The sequence below is a fragment of the Sus scrofa genome, chromosome 9 (assembly GCF_054392235.1).
Source record: "Sus scrofa isolate SSC_HxYL_T2T_F1_AM1 chromosome 9, Sscrofa_HxYL_maternal_Yorkshire_Landrace_v2.0, whole genome shotgun sequence".
Taxonomy (NCBI): Eukaryota; Metazoa; Chordata; class Mammalia; order Artiodactyla; family Suidae; genus Sus; species Sus scrofa.
This window is the reverse complement of record NC_139391.1, coordinates 5,595,982-5,611,891: the sequence shown is the minus strand read 5'-3', so window position 1 is coordinate 5,611,891 and position 15,910 is coordinate 5,595,982. Positions and strand designations below refer to the sequence as shown.

The window sequence follows — 15,910 nt, the reverse complement described above, 5'->3', positions numbered from 1 at the left end:
TAGTCAAGGACCGTGGAAATCAAATGGCCACATGTGCAGTGGTAAGCTTGCAAGGGATCCTGGAAACAAGTTTGCCACCTGGTACGCTGGCCCAAAAGAATGACACAGTAACCCTCATTCACAGTAATAGGCAACCCTCTATTTTTACATCTTGGTAAAGGTAAGAGAGTTGACATCTGTATTGAATAAAAATATGCCTTTTTGGTTACATATGCGCATGGGGAAATTGGAAAAAGGACTGCTCACTTCTCAGAGAAGATAACTCCAGGACACTAAAGGTGTTCTGAAACTACTCGATGCAGTGCTCAAGCCAAAGGAGGGGGTCAGACATCAGGGGTCTGACGAGCTTCAAAAAGGAAAGGCTGGCCAAACTGCCAAAGCCACGGCCAGGACAAAAACTCTTCCAGCGATGACTCTGACCCTGAGTATACACCTGATCCAATCTAGCCTGAAATGCTCACCTGAGGACCTTGAAAGTTTGTAAGAAGGGAGATTTGATCCTCCTCATTTAGAATCTTGCCATTGGGTTATGAATGACCAAGGAATAGTTTTAATTCCAGAACATCGAATTGAGGAAATAACTGGCTCAATACACCAGAGCACCCAGTATGGGTGTGATGTCACCCTCCCGTGGGCAGAGGACTATGTTAGGGGACCAAATACGTGAAGGGATGATTCAAAGAGTCATATGACAAGGTATGATTTGAGCCAAAAGTAGTTCCAAGACTGGGCCTCCCCTACCCCACATAGGAGTTCAAGACAGAGGGGAAGGCCTGGGGGAAGACTGGCCAATAGACTTTATCATCCTGTCCAAAGCAAAAGGTAATTTTTGTTATCCACTAGTGATGGGAGACAACTTATAGGCTGGGTAGAAGCACTCCTTGGCCTGACTGCAAAGGCTACAAGAGGTAGTTTATAAAGGCTTTCCTCAAGGAGGGGATTCCTAGATGTGGGCCACCCAGCTAACTCAGAGGAATAGCAGGGGCAACTTTACTGCTAATATGATTCGGGAGGTATCTAAACAACGTGGAGTCATGTGGAATTGGCATGCATCTTGGAGGCCCCCTGTTGACCGGAAAGATGAAAAAGATGAATCATACCTTAAAAAGGACCACAGCTAAAAATCTGTCAAGAACCTAACTTAACCTGAGAAAGAGTGTGCTTAGAATTAGAGCAGCCCCTAGAAGCAGGCTCCAACTGGTCATTCATTGGGATTGCTACAGACTGCCCTCCCCACCCCTTTATTTTTTGCTTTTTAGGGCTGCACCTGTGGCATATGGAGGTTCCCAGGCTAGGGGTCTAATTGGAGCTATAGCTATACCACAGCCACAGCAATGCCAGATCTGAGCCACATCTGCAACTTACACCACGGCTCACAGCAACGCCAGATCCTTAGCCCACAGAGCGAGGCCAGGGATTGAACCCGCAAACTCACGGTTCCTAGTTGGATTCATTTCTGCTGCGCCACGAGGGGGAACTCCCAGACTGCCTTTTAATCATTATTTTCATTGTGAAGTTTGTCACAAAATTTGGACAAACATTTGAGAGCTAAGTAAAGAGGAAGATAATGTTTTCATCAAATAAATACTGTGGGGATTCTTTGAAGTTTGAATTTCTCTCCTCTAATCCTGAAGTGTTCACAGCACCCCTATTCAGCATGAAGTAGTCAGAACTGTCAGCCCCCACCCCAGTTCCCCTTAGGATTGAGGAATATTGAAGAAGAGAGGGGAATAAAGCCAAGCAGAACCCTGCAGGGCTTCCTGGGTATAAGTCCCTCTGACTTCCCTTCTTTGTGGTTTTATTTTTTTTGATTTTTATTTTTTTTAATTTTTTTATTTTCCCACTGTACAGCAAGGGGGTCAGGTTATCCTTACATGTATACATTGCAATTACAGTTTCCCCCCACCCTTTGTTCTGTTGCAACATGAGTATCTAGACATAGTTCTCAATGCTATTCAGCAGGATCTCCTTGTAAATCTATTCTAAGTTGTGTCTGATAAGCCCAAGCTCCCGATCCCTCCCACTCCCTCCCCCTCCCATCAGGCAGCCACAAGTCTTTTTCTCCAAGTCCATGATTTTCTTTTCTGAGGAGATGTTCATTTGTGTTGGATATTAGATTCCAGTTATAAGTGATATCATATGGTATTTGTCTTTGTCTTTCTGGCTCATTTCACTCAGTATGAGATTCTCTAGTTCCATCCATGTTGCTGCAAATGGAGGCATAACTCTCCCAGACTTCAAGAAATACTACAAAGCCACAGTCATCAAAACAGTGTGGTATTGGTACCAAAACAGACAGACCAATGGAACAGAATAGAGAATCCAGAAATAAACCCTGACATCTATGGTCAATTAATCTTTGACAAGGGAGGCAAGAACATCAAATGGGAAAAAGAAAGTCTATTCAGCAAGCATTGCTGGGAAACCTGGACAGCTGCATGCAAAGCAATGAAACTAGAACACACCCTCACACCATGCACAAAAATAAACTCAAAATGGCTGCTTTGTGGTTTTAGATAGAAGGCCCAGGAGACTAAAGTTTTGAGTTCCAAAGAATAGACTCCATCAGTTAGTAACTGGAGAAAAGAATGGAGAAACAAGGAAAGGCAGTCAAGCAAGAAAGGTAATAATAGCTTGAACAACAGTTCGGCCATAAGAGTCACAAGACTCCTAGTTTCTCCCCAAGGGATATAGGTAACAATTTGGCACGTATGCTTGAGCTGTCTTACAGAAAGGAGGACCCCATGGGATGGAAACTGCTGACCACAGCCACGGAGACCCAGGCTAGTTGAAGCCAGAAGAGTGATGACCAGATCTCCCGGTTGCTTAAAACCTAACCATTCAGAAGAACCCATGAGCTGATCATACATTTAAGAATTTTGCCTTTAATTTTAATCCAAGTTAAGATTGGGAGGATATGGAGTTACAACTGTTGATGGGATTAGGGAGAAAGTTTGGATGAAAGGTGGTATTTTTGAATAGATTTTGAGGTGATCACATCTCCTTTATGTGAATTGTTGGGATGGCTATTATGTCCAACTGGGGATTGCCTCCCCTAATTTTGTAAAAAGAAGGCAAGTCAGTCCATTCTCAGGCCAGGTTTAATTGGAGATACTAAATGGGAACCACTAACACTGCCCAAGCCCACACAACTTAAAACAATGTGGAAGACTGGTGGACAAGAAGAGATTGTTATTTTAATGGCATACTGGAAATTGGAGGGCTGGTACCGACAATTCTCTCTACAGTAGTCCTATGTGGCTTGGGAAAAAGGCAGATGGCTCATAAAAACCAGCATTAGACCACTGAGGCTTCAGTAAAGTTGTACCACTCACGACCTCAGCAGTTCTAGATCTCTTTCATCCATACAAAAAAAAAAAAATGCAACAGGGTAAAGAAGGCTTGTGCTGGGTAATTGATCCTGAAGATGGTTTTCCTGACTTGATTTCAGGAAAGAGCCCCCTGCAGTACAGTTTATAGAAGGTCTCTGGAGGTATTTAGAAGTCACGTCAATGTACCATGACTGCTCTTGTCCCCAGAACAGGTGGAAATAAAACACATTCTGTTGTACTTTGATTAGGGGTAGGAACTACTCAAGTAATTCCTTCCCCAAACTGACCTCTCCAAAGGACCACCTGGATCCTTCCCATGGGAGGGAGGTGAGCCGGGTCATATAGCACACAACAGAGACCAGTCTCAGTACGAGCCTGTGAGATGAGTATTTGTCCTTAGTTAACTTGGAATCCAGAAATAACTGAGTCATGGCCAACTGTAAAAACTGTTTTTAACAGCAATGTCTGATATAGGGGCCAGGGCAGATTCTGTTGGAAAGGCAAAGCAAATGCTTCTGTAATCCTCCCTAGCTTGTTCTGTAATGAAACTGAATTGCACCATGGCCATACTGTGATACTGTGTATCAGTGGCATTGTTGCTAAGATTCAGCTAACACATATAAGGATGTCTTATAATACTAGTGGGTGATCAAATGTATTGGGAGATCAAATTATAGTCTCCTCGGGACATAATATCTATGGAAAATGACTGCCTTGAGGAAGAACTGGATCTAGCTCATTGCTAGCTGATTTCCATGCTAAATAGTTCTGCACAAGTTTGAGGTACAAGTAGCATAGATAATGGAGAGAAAGTCTAATCAAACTAGTACAGGAATGTAAAAATGTAATGGCTTTATAGAACAAGGTTTTTTTTTTTTTTTTTTTTTAATAATTCCTTCCCCAAACTGACCTCTCCAAAGGTTAGGCACATTTTGTTGGCACTATAGTTCTGTCTGATCTTCAAGTGCTACACCAAATTTAAGTGCTCCCAGATGTGTGATCATTTGGCTGTGAAGGATCTGTGTTCTGAGATCAGGGGTGGACTTCAACGTTGTGATTTAAAAGCAATGTATTTAGGTCATCCAGATGTCCTCATCTAGTTCTTACATATATTTGTTCCTCATTTGTAGTTCCTAAGCTCACAGCTCCCAAACCCCTTGGAATTTTCTGAGTGATAACAGCAATGGGAGTATCTATTGTTGCAGTATTTGGTCTCTGGTCCTCAGTTCCCAAAAATGATTCAGAACCGTAATGACGCAAGGGATGTCTTGTTAGTCATAACAGGCCCCTTTCTAGCACAGCTGGTTTACGTTAGACTTTTGATATGCACTTAAGGATAGGGCAGGTGGTCAGGGAAACCAACAAAGAATAAAGGGATGCTTGTGCTCAGGTCATGATAATCACTAAGATTCTGTGAGCAGTGTTACACTTCATAGGTTGCCTTTTTGTTCAGTATTTGATTATTGGGTGAGAAGCACAGGAACTGTGCTTCCCTTGTGTTGTCATTGCTCCCTGTGTCTGCATCAGAACATTTCCTGGAGTTCTAATGTATTCCAATTTTCTTAGGACACAAAGAAATTAGGTCAATGTAAAGTAGGAAACAGGGGGTCAGCATATAAAGGAATTAAATGTTTCAAGAGACCTCTCCAGGCCCAAGACTTCTGGACAGAAGTTCAGCTGAGTTTGGTCAGGATCAAAGGTTAGGGGCTCTTATTTGGGAACAATTAAATTTTACTAAGGATAAGAGGCAAATAACACCATGAAATTGGGCTGAGTGTCTTATGAAAAATGCTTCTGTAACATTTCACTTAAACAATTGGTACAGACAGACTACATCAGACAACTTGGAGATGAACTGTATAGCACCTAATGAAAATTGTTGGCATAAATTCTTGCTTATGACCTTAATACCGTACCTGTATCATTTGTCTTCTATTTTACAAGATTTTTGTTTCTTGTGTTACCACACATAGGACTGAGTATCTGATCCAATGATTAGGTGACTTGAAGCAGTTGACCAGGTTGGTCATTCTACAGAAGATCAACAACTGTAAGAGCGTAACTGTAGATATGGGCGGAAGCAACAAGAAGGCATTGTTTCCTGAATGATACCAGACTAGTACAAGAGGGAGTTCAGGGACTTTTGGCTACTGTTAATAGGGCCTAGTTCAGTAATAGCACATTGAATGGCCTATTGATCAAATTCATCACCCAACCTAGGAATGAGCATGTCTGGCATTGTGGCACAAAATGGTCATGAACTGCCTTCCAAACTATGATCAAATTTATGATCATGAGGAAGCAGTGCAAACTAGACCATTGCATGCCCCCTGGTGCCACAAGAATGAGGTCTCTAGCCCCCATAGTCACTGACTTTTAACTCCACCTAAAAGGAGATGGAGACTGAGGAACTCTGTCCTCTAGAAAAGTCTGGTAGAACAGGACTTCGGCTAGTTAGAAATTTTATAAACCCCAAATTCTCACATCTTCTCATAGCTAGAAAAGCACTAAAATCATTAATGGAGACATCTGAGCTCCAAGATTAGTAGCAACCTTCTTGGGACTAGCAGCAACCATCTACCAAAAAGTGTGTTTGATAGTCCATCCCCCCTACCTTTTCAGAGCAGTTCCTCAGAGATCTGAAAGGCTCTTTGCTGGGCCATAGTCATAAGTAGACCCCAAATAAAGCTAAACTCTCAGCTCTCATGTTGGACTTTTTGTTTTTTTTTTCCTCCATTGACAGGTCAAAGACTCAAGGAAAGATAAATATAAAAATTTGTGGGCTGCTGTGAAAGTAGTGCTTAAATATAGCTTTGAGTGTGTCTATTAGAGGAAAAATTAAAATAACTTTCTGCTTTGAAAAACTAGACCAAGAGTGACCTAAGCCTAAAGCAAACAAATTAGCAGACATCGATGAAATTGAAACGAGAAGCCAATAAAGTAAATGAAATCAAAAGCTAGTTCCTTAAAAAAATCAGAAGTGATAAATTTCTAGCCAGTTTAAAAACATGCAAGTTACTCATTTCAGAAATGAAAGAATAACATGCTTGTGTCTTAACTCTCTGAAATTAAAAAAAAAACCATCACTATTATTCCCATGAATGTTAAGACAAAGAGTATTTTGAACAGCTTTATACCCATACATCTAATAACCTACGCGAATGGACCAATTTCCTTAAAACACAATCACACTCAAAACAAGGAGAAATAAATGAATATGTTTTTTAAAGAATTTGTCTATTAACCTTCCAATACAAGGCCCCTAACCCATATGATTTACTGGTAGCAGAGATGCAGAAATTCTTGGTAAAACATTATCAAACCAAATCCACCAATGTGTAAGAATATGCACAGCAAACAAGAGAGATTTGCTCTAGATAGGTATGCAGGGAGGAATCAGCATTTGAAAAAAATTGCTGTAATTTATCACAAAAGGCTAAAGAAATTCTCGATAGTTGTAGAAAAAATTGACTACCTTCATAATACTTAGTAGACTAGGAGTGAAAATTGTACCATTTTAACCTACGGTATTTGAAGCTCAATCTTTCACTTTTCCACCACTCCTTACATAAATCTCAGGCAAATTAGCCTCTCTGTGCCTCAGTTTCATGACCTGAGAAGTCATAAGAGCTCCTCTTTCATAGCACTGTTTTCATAAAAATAAAACAGGGAGATTGGCCGGGAGACGGCAGCCAGAGGAACCAACTTACAGCATCACAAGGCAGTAAGGGGTTGAGACCATGAGACAGGAGGAGTACTTGGTGAGCCTGGGGTGAGGATTTTACTCAACGATTAAGAATTTTTTTTTAAATTAAGATTACATAACCTAATATTTGCCAAGTCATTCTGATACCCAAATCAATTGATATAGCCAAGTGTTTACCAGCCAAATAGGAATATGTATGAGCATGTCTATCTGAAGGTGATTCCTATATTAACTATATATGCACAGTTGCTTCAGACTCTAAACAATCTTCCCGGGTGCTGGAAAACACAGAAAAGAGACTGTCAATATCCTGCAGAATAGGGGATGTCGGGAGGCTAGGGAGTGGATGGGTTTAGCCTCAAAGATAGTTTGTGGGTAGGACGAAGGCTAGACATGGAATTCATGATAAATTCAGGGAGTTAGATACAGGGATAAAGAATCTGGGAGAGCTCACAGAAGAGGTAAAATTCAGGGGTGGCTATCAAGGACAGACGAGAATATGAGAGTTCAGGTACAGGGCTAACTGGATCCAGGGATAAAGGGGAGTAGGAGTAAAATTTAAATTTTCTGTATTGATTCTACTTCATTAGCCCCTGTTCTGACCATATGGGTTCCCGGTCTGAAGAAGACCCTTAAGGATGCTCTCCAGGCTTAATCCCTCCCAGAGACAAAAATAGCAGTGATGGTAACAGCACTGTGTAAGCACCTGGTGTTTGTTTTCTTACTAGTCCCTAGGACTGGAAATTAGAATCAGACAGATGTGGTCTCAGCCTATGCTGTTAACCACTCTGGTATACCAATTTCCTCAAACAGGGATGGACTCTGGTTTGACTCCATGTCCTTGTCCTTATCACTTACAAGAATTTTGAAAATGTGTTACCTATACTGAGCATCAGTATTCCTCTTTATGAATAAGAATCTTCTAGCTTCAGAGAAGATGAATTTTTGTGTTGCTGGAATATTTATTCCCATAAAATCCACTGTATTTCCTGGACTAATAAGCTTAGGCTTCTATTTTTTTTTTTTTTTTTTACCCGAGAGTTGTATATGAAAAATGGTGTATTTCAGAGCAAGAGTAACAACTCATTGATAAGGCCATAGAGCAGAAATCCAACATTCAATTTATAAATAGAAATTGAGCTACACATCTCGGGTTCCTGTTATTATGTTGGCCTGACTCAGCACATTCTTTTCAGCTTTGACCTGTGTAGGAAGCCAAGAGTCCAATGACTCCAAGTCAGCACACAAGTCAACACACTCAAATGAAGGACTAAGGTATTTAGTGACACCAAGCTTGATGTTTCCCTGTGTTTTGCAGAGTCCAGTCTGCCATTGGTATCTCACCCTGGGGCCCCAGTGCCCTCTCCTGGGACAGTGGTGGAGGGAGCAGAGGGAGAGGGTTTGCTTCTGATTCATCTCTGCTTCTAAGGCTGAATACACAACTCATTTATTTAGTATAGATTTAAGATACAGTCTATGGAGAAGTTATTGTCTAAAGCTCCTCTGCATCTCTCATGCGTTATTTCCTCGTTAGGAAATGTCAGATTGGGCTGTTAAATTATTAAGAGAGAGGAGACTTAACTTTAGAATTTAATGATTCAAACACACTGATTTATTGAATACTTATTTCTGCATATCATGCAAGAGATCCAGGTACAAAGAAACATTGCTCACCTATTAAACTCTAAAGGCTGAGTACATCATTTAGATGAGCTGGTTACTGACACAAGTTGCCAAAGTTAAATACGCCCCTATATGGAATATCATTTCCTACTTGGCTAAGGGCATAACATGTGTACAGGCACAGATGCAAGAAATAACCCTGGATACTGAAGAAATCACAAGCAGTTTTACATAGAATGCAAATTATAAGACTGGGGAACAGGTAGCATACACTTCTGGAAGTTCCTAGCTTTTCCTGAGGTGCCAGATCCTCTGGATCCTCTGAAAGGGAAGTAGGAGTAAAATTTAAATATTCTCTATTCATTCTACCCTGACCACACTGGCTTCTGGTCTGGGTCTGAAGGAGACCCTTAAGGATGCTCTCCAGGCTTAATCCCTCCCAGAGACAAAAATAGCAGTGATGGTAACAGCACTGTGTAAGCACCTGGTGTTTGTTTTCTTACTAGTCTCTTTATATACAGTAACTCAGTTATAAAAGCCACACAGCAACAGGTATTATTCCCACTTGACACTTGAAGTGCGGGTGAAACAACTTGTTCAAGGTTACCCAGCGGGTAAGTCACAGAGCTGGCCTGCAAAGTCAAGCCACTGGAGCTTCAAAGGCCATGTCTTGCCCCATGTCCCAAAGCGTGATGAGCCACAACCCATGAGCATCTCATTACAACACACCAGGGGATAAACTGCTCTCTGTTTGGCTCTCCTCCTTCCTAAGAAATGGGACTTTAGGGTGAGAAGGTAAGGTCCAGAATGATGTGAGAATGCATGGCTCCACCAAAGTCCATGAGGTCCTTTCCTCACCTTGTAAACCAGAGGAAGGGGCTGAGTCTGCAGTATCTCCTTTTTACCTAACAGCCATTTGTCTGTCTGGAAGTTCATTCAGGACTCTCATTACCTCCAAGAGCTGTAAGGATCTAAGACTTCCTTGAAGACTTACAGCAAGGCTGAGCTCTAGTCCCAAGAGGATTCTTCATTCTCCTCTAGAGAAGTGTTTATGATTTCTTCTTGGTATCCTTAGACTAGCTCCAGGTTCTAGGCACATCAGAAAAACAAGGGCTGGATTTAGACTCAAGGGATCATGACTCAGTTACAAGGTCTGTCCTCCAGAGACCTAGACCTCTCTTGACTAATCCTTACATTCCGTGGATAGCTGTGTTAAATTTAGATACTGGGTACAAAATCAAATTTAGGTTTCTGGGACAATGCCTGATTTTTTCTTTCACTCCTGAGGAAGCCGAAAGATACAAGTAAGAATGCCCTTGCCTGCTGAGCAGAATGCTTCTAAGTGCCAAGCCTCAGAGGCATTAGCAGAGCCTGAGGTTCTTGCTGACACTACCCAGCCTGGGTAAAGCATCTAACAAGGAAAATCCGGAAAAGGAGCAAAGGTCATCACATGAGCAAAGGTTCCCAGCCTCTGAGGATGGACGGACTTGGGACCTCTGGGCATCCCAGGTTAGATCGTGCTCCTGCCTTGGTCTTCACAACCCAGGGAGAAGGAATTCTCTTGGAAGGGGGCTTAGAAAGGGTGGAGTCCACACAGAGCCACACATAAAGAGGCTGAAGAGGCCTCTACTTCACTAATGCCAATACAGGACCCTAAAAAACTCCGCCAGTTGCCTTAAAAAGGCATAATGTTTTATTCTCATTCAACATAGCAGGAAGTGTGCCAGCTTGGGGATTACAGAGAGAACAAGACAGACATGCCTCCTACTTTCATGGAGCTCACGTCTGTGTGGGGAAACCCAGGAATGGAGGCCATTCAGAGTGCTGGGTGTGTGCACAGCACAAAGATGGGCTTCTTTAGGATGGCACCCGAGCCATGGTGATGTGCTATGTTTAAGGACTAGCCAGGTGAGGAAGATGAGAGTAGAGTTATCCAGGAGAGAATATGGGTTGTCAGAAGCAAAATAACTTGTCTCTTGGGAAGTGCAAAAATTCAGCCATCTAGGAAACCCGTGAGAAGGCTGAGAATGGGAAAAACTTGTGGTCGGTTTAGGCTAATCTATTCAGGTAGAGCGCAAGTAGGAGCTGTCCTGCCGAGAGCCTTTATACCAACAGCACCCTGAACAGAAGCTGCAGTAGCCTCCTTCTGCTGTGTTTAAGGTGTGAGGGCTGCACATGAGAGGCATAGGTTAAGGAGTGTTAGGATCTTAGGGAACGGATAACAGTCTGCAAATCCAACCCCAAGGCTCAGCCCACCTCCACCCCGCTGCTGAAGAGCACCCCTCCCGTCCCGGGTACCCTTTCTCAGCTTTTATGTTTCCAGGGATGAAGAGGAAGAGACAAAGTAGAGATGAACATCCATCAGGAAAACAGCTCAGTGTGTGTCAGGCATAGGATAGGAGAGGAGTAAGTACAGTTGCTCATTCCCCAAGGTTTGCGGCCCTTTCAAAACGACTGAGGATGTCCAGTTTAGCTCTTAAAGGGTCTGGGATGTAGCAAAGGCCTGTCTGCCTTCAAGAAAATCACTTATGCCCATGATTCTCTGGGTAAACATTGAATTTCTTATGTAATTTGTACAGTGAGATCCTCTTACAATGTGACTTCTCTGCCCAAAGCTAGATGGAAACCACTGCCCCAGGGTATGACTCAGTAATGATGGGACTTAAATGGCATTAGAAGGAATGAAAGATGCCAATGCAGCTTCCCCACTAACAAGGAGGAAGGTAACACCCCAAGGGGGACAGCATCAGAACAAAAGGTAAACTTCCTTGGCAAGTCCTGTTGATTTTTCTATTCAATGACTCTCCCATTCGAGAAGTAAAACATTTTCTCAAAGGGTTATACTTTGGCTTAGTACAATATCAAGTTATGAAAGACAGTTAAATAGGAGGTAGGGGTGAAGTAGACACATCCCCGTTATTGTAAATCTAGATCATGGTCAGGGACCACCCCGCCCTTGACCACCAGGACCTTATAGCTCTTGTGCCTTTGTAACTAGCTCTGTGAGGTTGTCAACATTCAGGTTACGTGTCCTCCTGAGGAAGCAGACAGCTTTTCAAGAGCTGATACTGGAGAAGACTGCATACCACTGTGATCTGGTCCCATGTATCCAGAAAAGAAGTGGCACGGTTAAGGGGGCAGTTGAAGAGACCGTCTGCAGAAGCCTGGGAAGGGCTAGGGAAACTGACCAAGGATGGTGGAGCTCACGGCAGGACTAACCGCAGTGAGCAGCATCACCTCAGACCTACCAGGTAAGGGACGGTGCAGTCGCCAGGACGAACACAAAGGTGTGTGTTGGGGTGGGGATGGGGTCACTTCTCAGGAGCCGTGGCCTTTGGGAGGAAGCACCACACTGCCAAGTGTGCCTGGTGGGAGGGAACTGGGAAACTACTCTTGATCTCTGGTCTCACCCTCTTATCTCCTGATGGTGCCTCACACTGGCTGAGCCCACCTAGAAACTGGATGAATAAAGAAAAGCAGTAGCCCATAAATGGCAGCTTCTGGGGACACAGAATGGGTGCCCAGAGAGACAGATGGAGAATAGCCAGCAGGCCAGGGAAGGGAACCCAGACAGGTTTCCCCCACCTGCCCCTCTGCCTCACCCCTCCTGGCCACTTCAGTCCCAGCTGGGGTCCTGTGCACCCTTTCCTTCCCTGCCCCAGGGACTCCCTTGTTCCTGCTACTGCCAACACCTTTCCTATTCTCATCACAGTCACCTATGAGAAGCTCGAGATGGAGAGCAAACCCAGCTCATGCCGAGGAATTCCGTGGGATAAAGTCACTACAACCAGCTGACAGAAGTTGTCATCTTCCCAGCACCGTGGCCACCCGGAGAGACACACGCCAAAATTCCTTGAAGTTTGTTCAGTGTAGGTTTGGTTTTACACATTAGTCTCAGCTGCCTAAAGAGGCAAAGCTTAGTGTTAATTCTCTATGCCACGCTATTTACACTTGCTGTAGAACAAGGTCAAGTCCATCTCACTAAAGGGATAGAGTAAATGATTTGCCTGCAGCTCCTACTTCCAAGATCTGAAATCAGATCTGGAAAATTCCAAAGCACAGACGACGCCTACTCTTCTGTGTTCAAATAGGCTCAAGATGTAGAAGGCAGAGCTCCTTACATGCTTCTTTCCTTGAGATGCCTCTGTTATACACAGGAATACCTTCCCCTCTGAGCCCGTAGACTCTGAAGAAAAATATTTCTACATCTTCTTTCTAGCTATACATCTCCCCTTTAGGCAGCTGCTCTGGACCGAGTGTTTCCTTGCCCCAGTAATTGTCTAGGCTTAATGTGGGTCCTCACTGACTATTACCTTTTTCCTTCCTTGGGGGACCCTCTCCACTTCCGGAATCTCATCCTCATATTCAGCCACGAAGAAGGCAGAAAGCCCTGGCAGGGATCTACCTTCAGGCAGACACACAAACTGAGCTCCAGGGACCAGCTCTCTCACCTGTCGGAATTCACTTTCTTACACCCTCTGGAAAGTCTCTCTTCTCCACCAGCCCACATCTGCTTTGCGATTTTGGCCTACAGGTTAAACATTGCAGTTCATCCAGTAACTAAGCTGGCCCCATGATTAAGCTGTGACATAGATTCTGGGTAGTTCCAGTGATCCATCTAGAGTCCCAGAGTCTGTCATTGTACCTTTCAGCATCAATATGTCTCTTATCAAGGAAACTTCACTCTGAATTCTGCTAATAGGATTTGGTGAAATACACGGCACCAACTTAGAGTTAAATTGCTAGTCACATGCTTGTCTTTAGGTCATTTTCACTGGGGCAAGAACCTTACTCCTTGAGAGTCATGTTGCATAAAGACACTCACATTTAAGTAAAAAATATTTGGCTTGTGCTTGGTAAACTTGTGGATGCCGTATGTTTAATAATAAAATGGCATGACAATCTATGCTTTGAAGAAAATTTAGACTCTCTTCTCGTCAATGATTCCATTCAATTTACAGGACCTAATACTCTTCTTTTTAATTCAAAAAAAATTCTACTGCATTTCGGGGCAAAAGCGAGAAGGTTCATTTACATTTAGCCATGCTCACTTTTCATAATGTCTGCTCAGAACCCAGCTCCTTCCAGCTCACTGGCATCCCGGGACTGGAGGCCCTGCACATCTGGCTCTCCATCCCCTTTGGCTCCATGTACCTGGTGGCCGTGGTGGGGAATGTCACCATTCTGGCTGTGGTAAGAGTGGAGCGTAGCCTGCATCAGCCCATGTACTTCTTCCTGTGCATGCTGGCCCTCATTGACCTGGTTCTGTCCACTTCCACCATGCCCAAACTGCTGGGCATCTTCTGGTTTGGTGCTGGTGACATTGGCTTGGATGCCTGCTTGGCTCAAATGTTCCTCATCCACTGCTTTGCCACGGTTGAGTCAGGCATCTTCCTTGCCATGGCTTTTGACCGCTACATAGCCATCTGTGACCCACTACGTCATACAATGGTGCTCACTCATACTGTGGTGGGACGTTTGGGGCTAGCTGCCCTTTTCCGGGGTGTTCTCTACATTGGACCCCTGCCTCTGATGATCCGCCTGCGGCTACCTCTTTACAAAGCCCGAGTCATCGCCCACTCTTACTGTGAGCACATGGCTGTGGTCACCTTGGCCTGTGGTGACAGCAGGGTCAACAATATCTATGGGCTGGGCATTGGCTTTCTGGTCTTGATCCTAGACTCAGTGGCCATTGCTGCCTCCTATGTGATGATTGGCAGGGCTGTTATGGGGCTGACTACTCCCGAGGCCAGGCTTAAGACGCTGGGGACCTGTGGTTCTCACATCTGTGCTATCCTGATCTTCTATGTTCCCACTGCTGTTTCTTCCCTCATTCACCGATTTGGTCGCCAGGTGCCTCCTCCCATCCACACCTTGCTGGCCAACTTCTACCTCCTCATTCCTCCAATCCTCAATCCCATTGTCTATGCTGTTCGTACTAAGCAGATCCGAGAGAGAATTCTCCAGACCCTGAAGATAGGAACCAAGATCAGATGACTGATATTTCCTTCTCTTAAATAAGCTCATGGAGAAAGGTTTTTTTTCTTAATGATTTAAAAAATTTGTCTTTTTGCCATTTTCTTGGGCCGCTCCCATGTCATATGGAGGTTCCCAGGCTAGGGGTCGAATTGGAGCTATAGCCGCTGGCCTACACCACAGCCACAGCAACGTGGGATCTGAGCTGCGTCTGCGACCTACACCACAGCTCACGGCAACACCGGATCCTTAACCCACTGAGCAAGGCCAGGGATCGAACCTGCAACCTCATGGTTCCTAGTTGGATTCGTTAACCACTGTGCCACAATGGGAACTCCGGAGAAAGTAGATAGGGTGGCAGCTTCCCATTTGAAAACGTCAAGCAGTCTGACATGTTAAGCCCTGTGTTCTCTGGGTTTTGTAATTCCAAAAGCAATGCAAAAAAATCTCTAAATTCTAAAAAGTAGATGATTTTTTAATTACTGAAGGATGTTTAAGCCTAAGACGACAAAACAAAGACATCCTGGGTGACAATGATCCATCTGAAGGATCCTTGATCATAACGAGCGGTCTTTTAAATGGATCACAAAATAAAGGTATGAGATCTAGCACGTGGAAGAACGTTGACTTTACCTTTCAGATTATATAGTAGCTTAATACCTACAAACTGTGTAACATATAGCCCTTCTCTGCTCTCGATTGAAAAGCTACTTTTGTGACTCAAAACCACACTGTAAGGGCAGCAGTTACTGTTCTTACTTTGTAGATGAGGAAGCTGATGTTTCCCCCAAGTGTTATGTCAAGGGACCTTGGGCAATTATCAGAGTTAAAAATAAGGAAATAAGACTTCTGTTTCTAATGGGAAAGCTTCTAAGCCCTTCTTATCCTTTTGCTCAACGGTGAGAGTTGAAAGCCATATTCCAAGGTGTGAGTGATTGTGCATTAGCGTCCTCAGCACAGCAGACACTGGCTGTCTTCACTCTCAGAACTGGGCGGGCACAAGTCCCCACAGCAGTACCCTCTCAGTGTTCCTTCTCAGAGGGACCGCAAAGGGCAGAGATGGATGCTATCTCAGCCCAATGACCAACTATGCAACTTTATAAACTAAACCAACAGGAAGATGTTCAATATACTAAGCCTCAAATATACAAACCAACATGGGGTCTGATATAAAGGGATACAGTCGTGTGAAAAGAGAGCACCTCATAGCAATCAGAAAACATGACTCAGTTTGCTTTGGCTCTTCCAATAATGGGAATAATTAGCATTTTAG

General features: G+C 43.7%; 1 protein-coding gene across 1 annotated transcript; it reads left to right on the top strand.

Moving 5' to 3' along the window:
- Positions 1–8,077: 8,077 nt before the first annotated feature.
- LOC100516094 (olfactory receptor 52M1) lies at positions 8,078–15,634 on the top strand. The gene has a single exon (XM_084978316.1). The coding sequence runs from the start codon at positions 13,705–13,707 to the stop codon at positions 14,656–14,658; it is 954 nt and encodes a 317-aa protein (XP_084834442.1). The 5' UTR covers positions 8,078–13,704; the 3' UTR covers positions 14,659–15,634.
- The last annotated feature ends 276 nt before the right edge of the window (positions 15,635–15,910 follow it).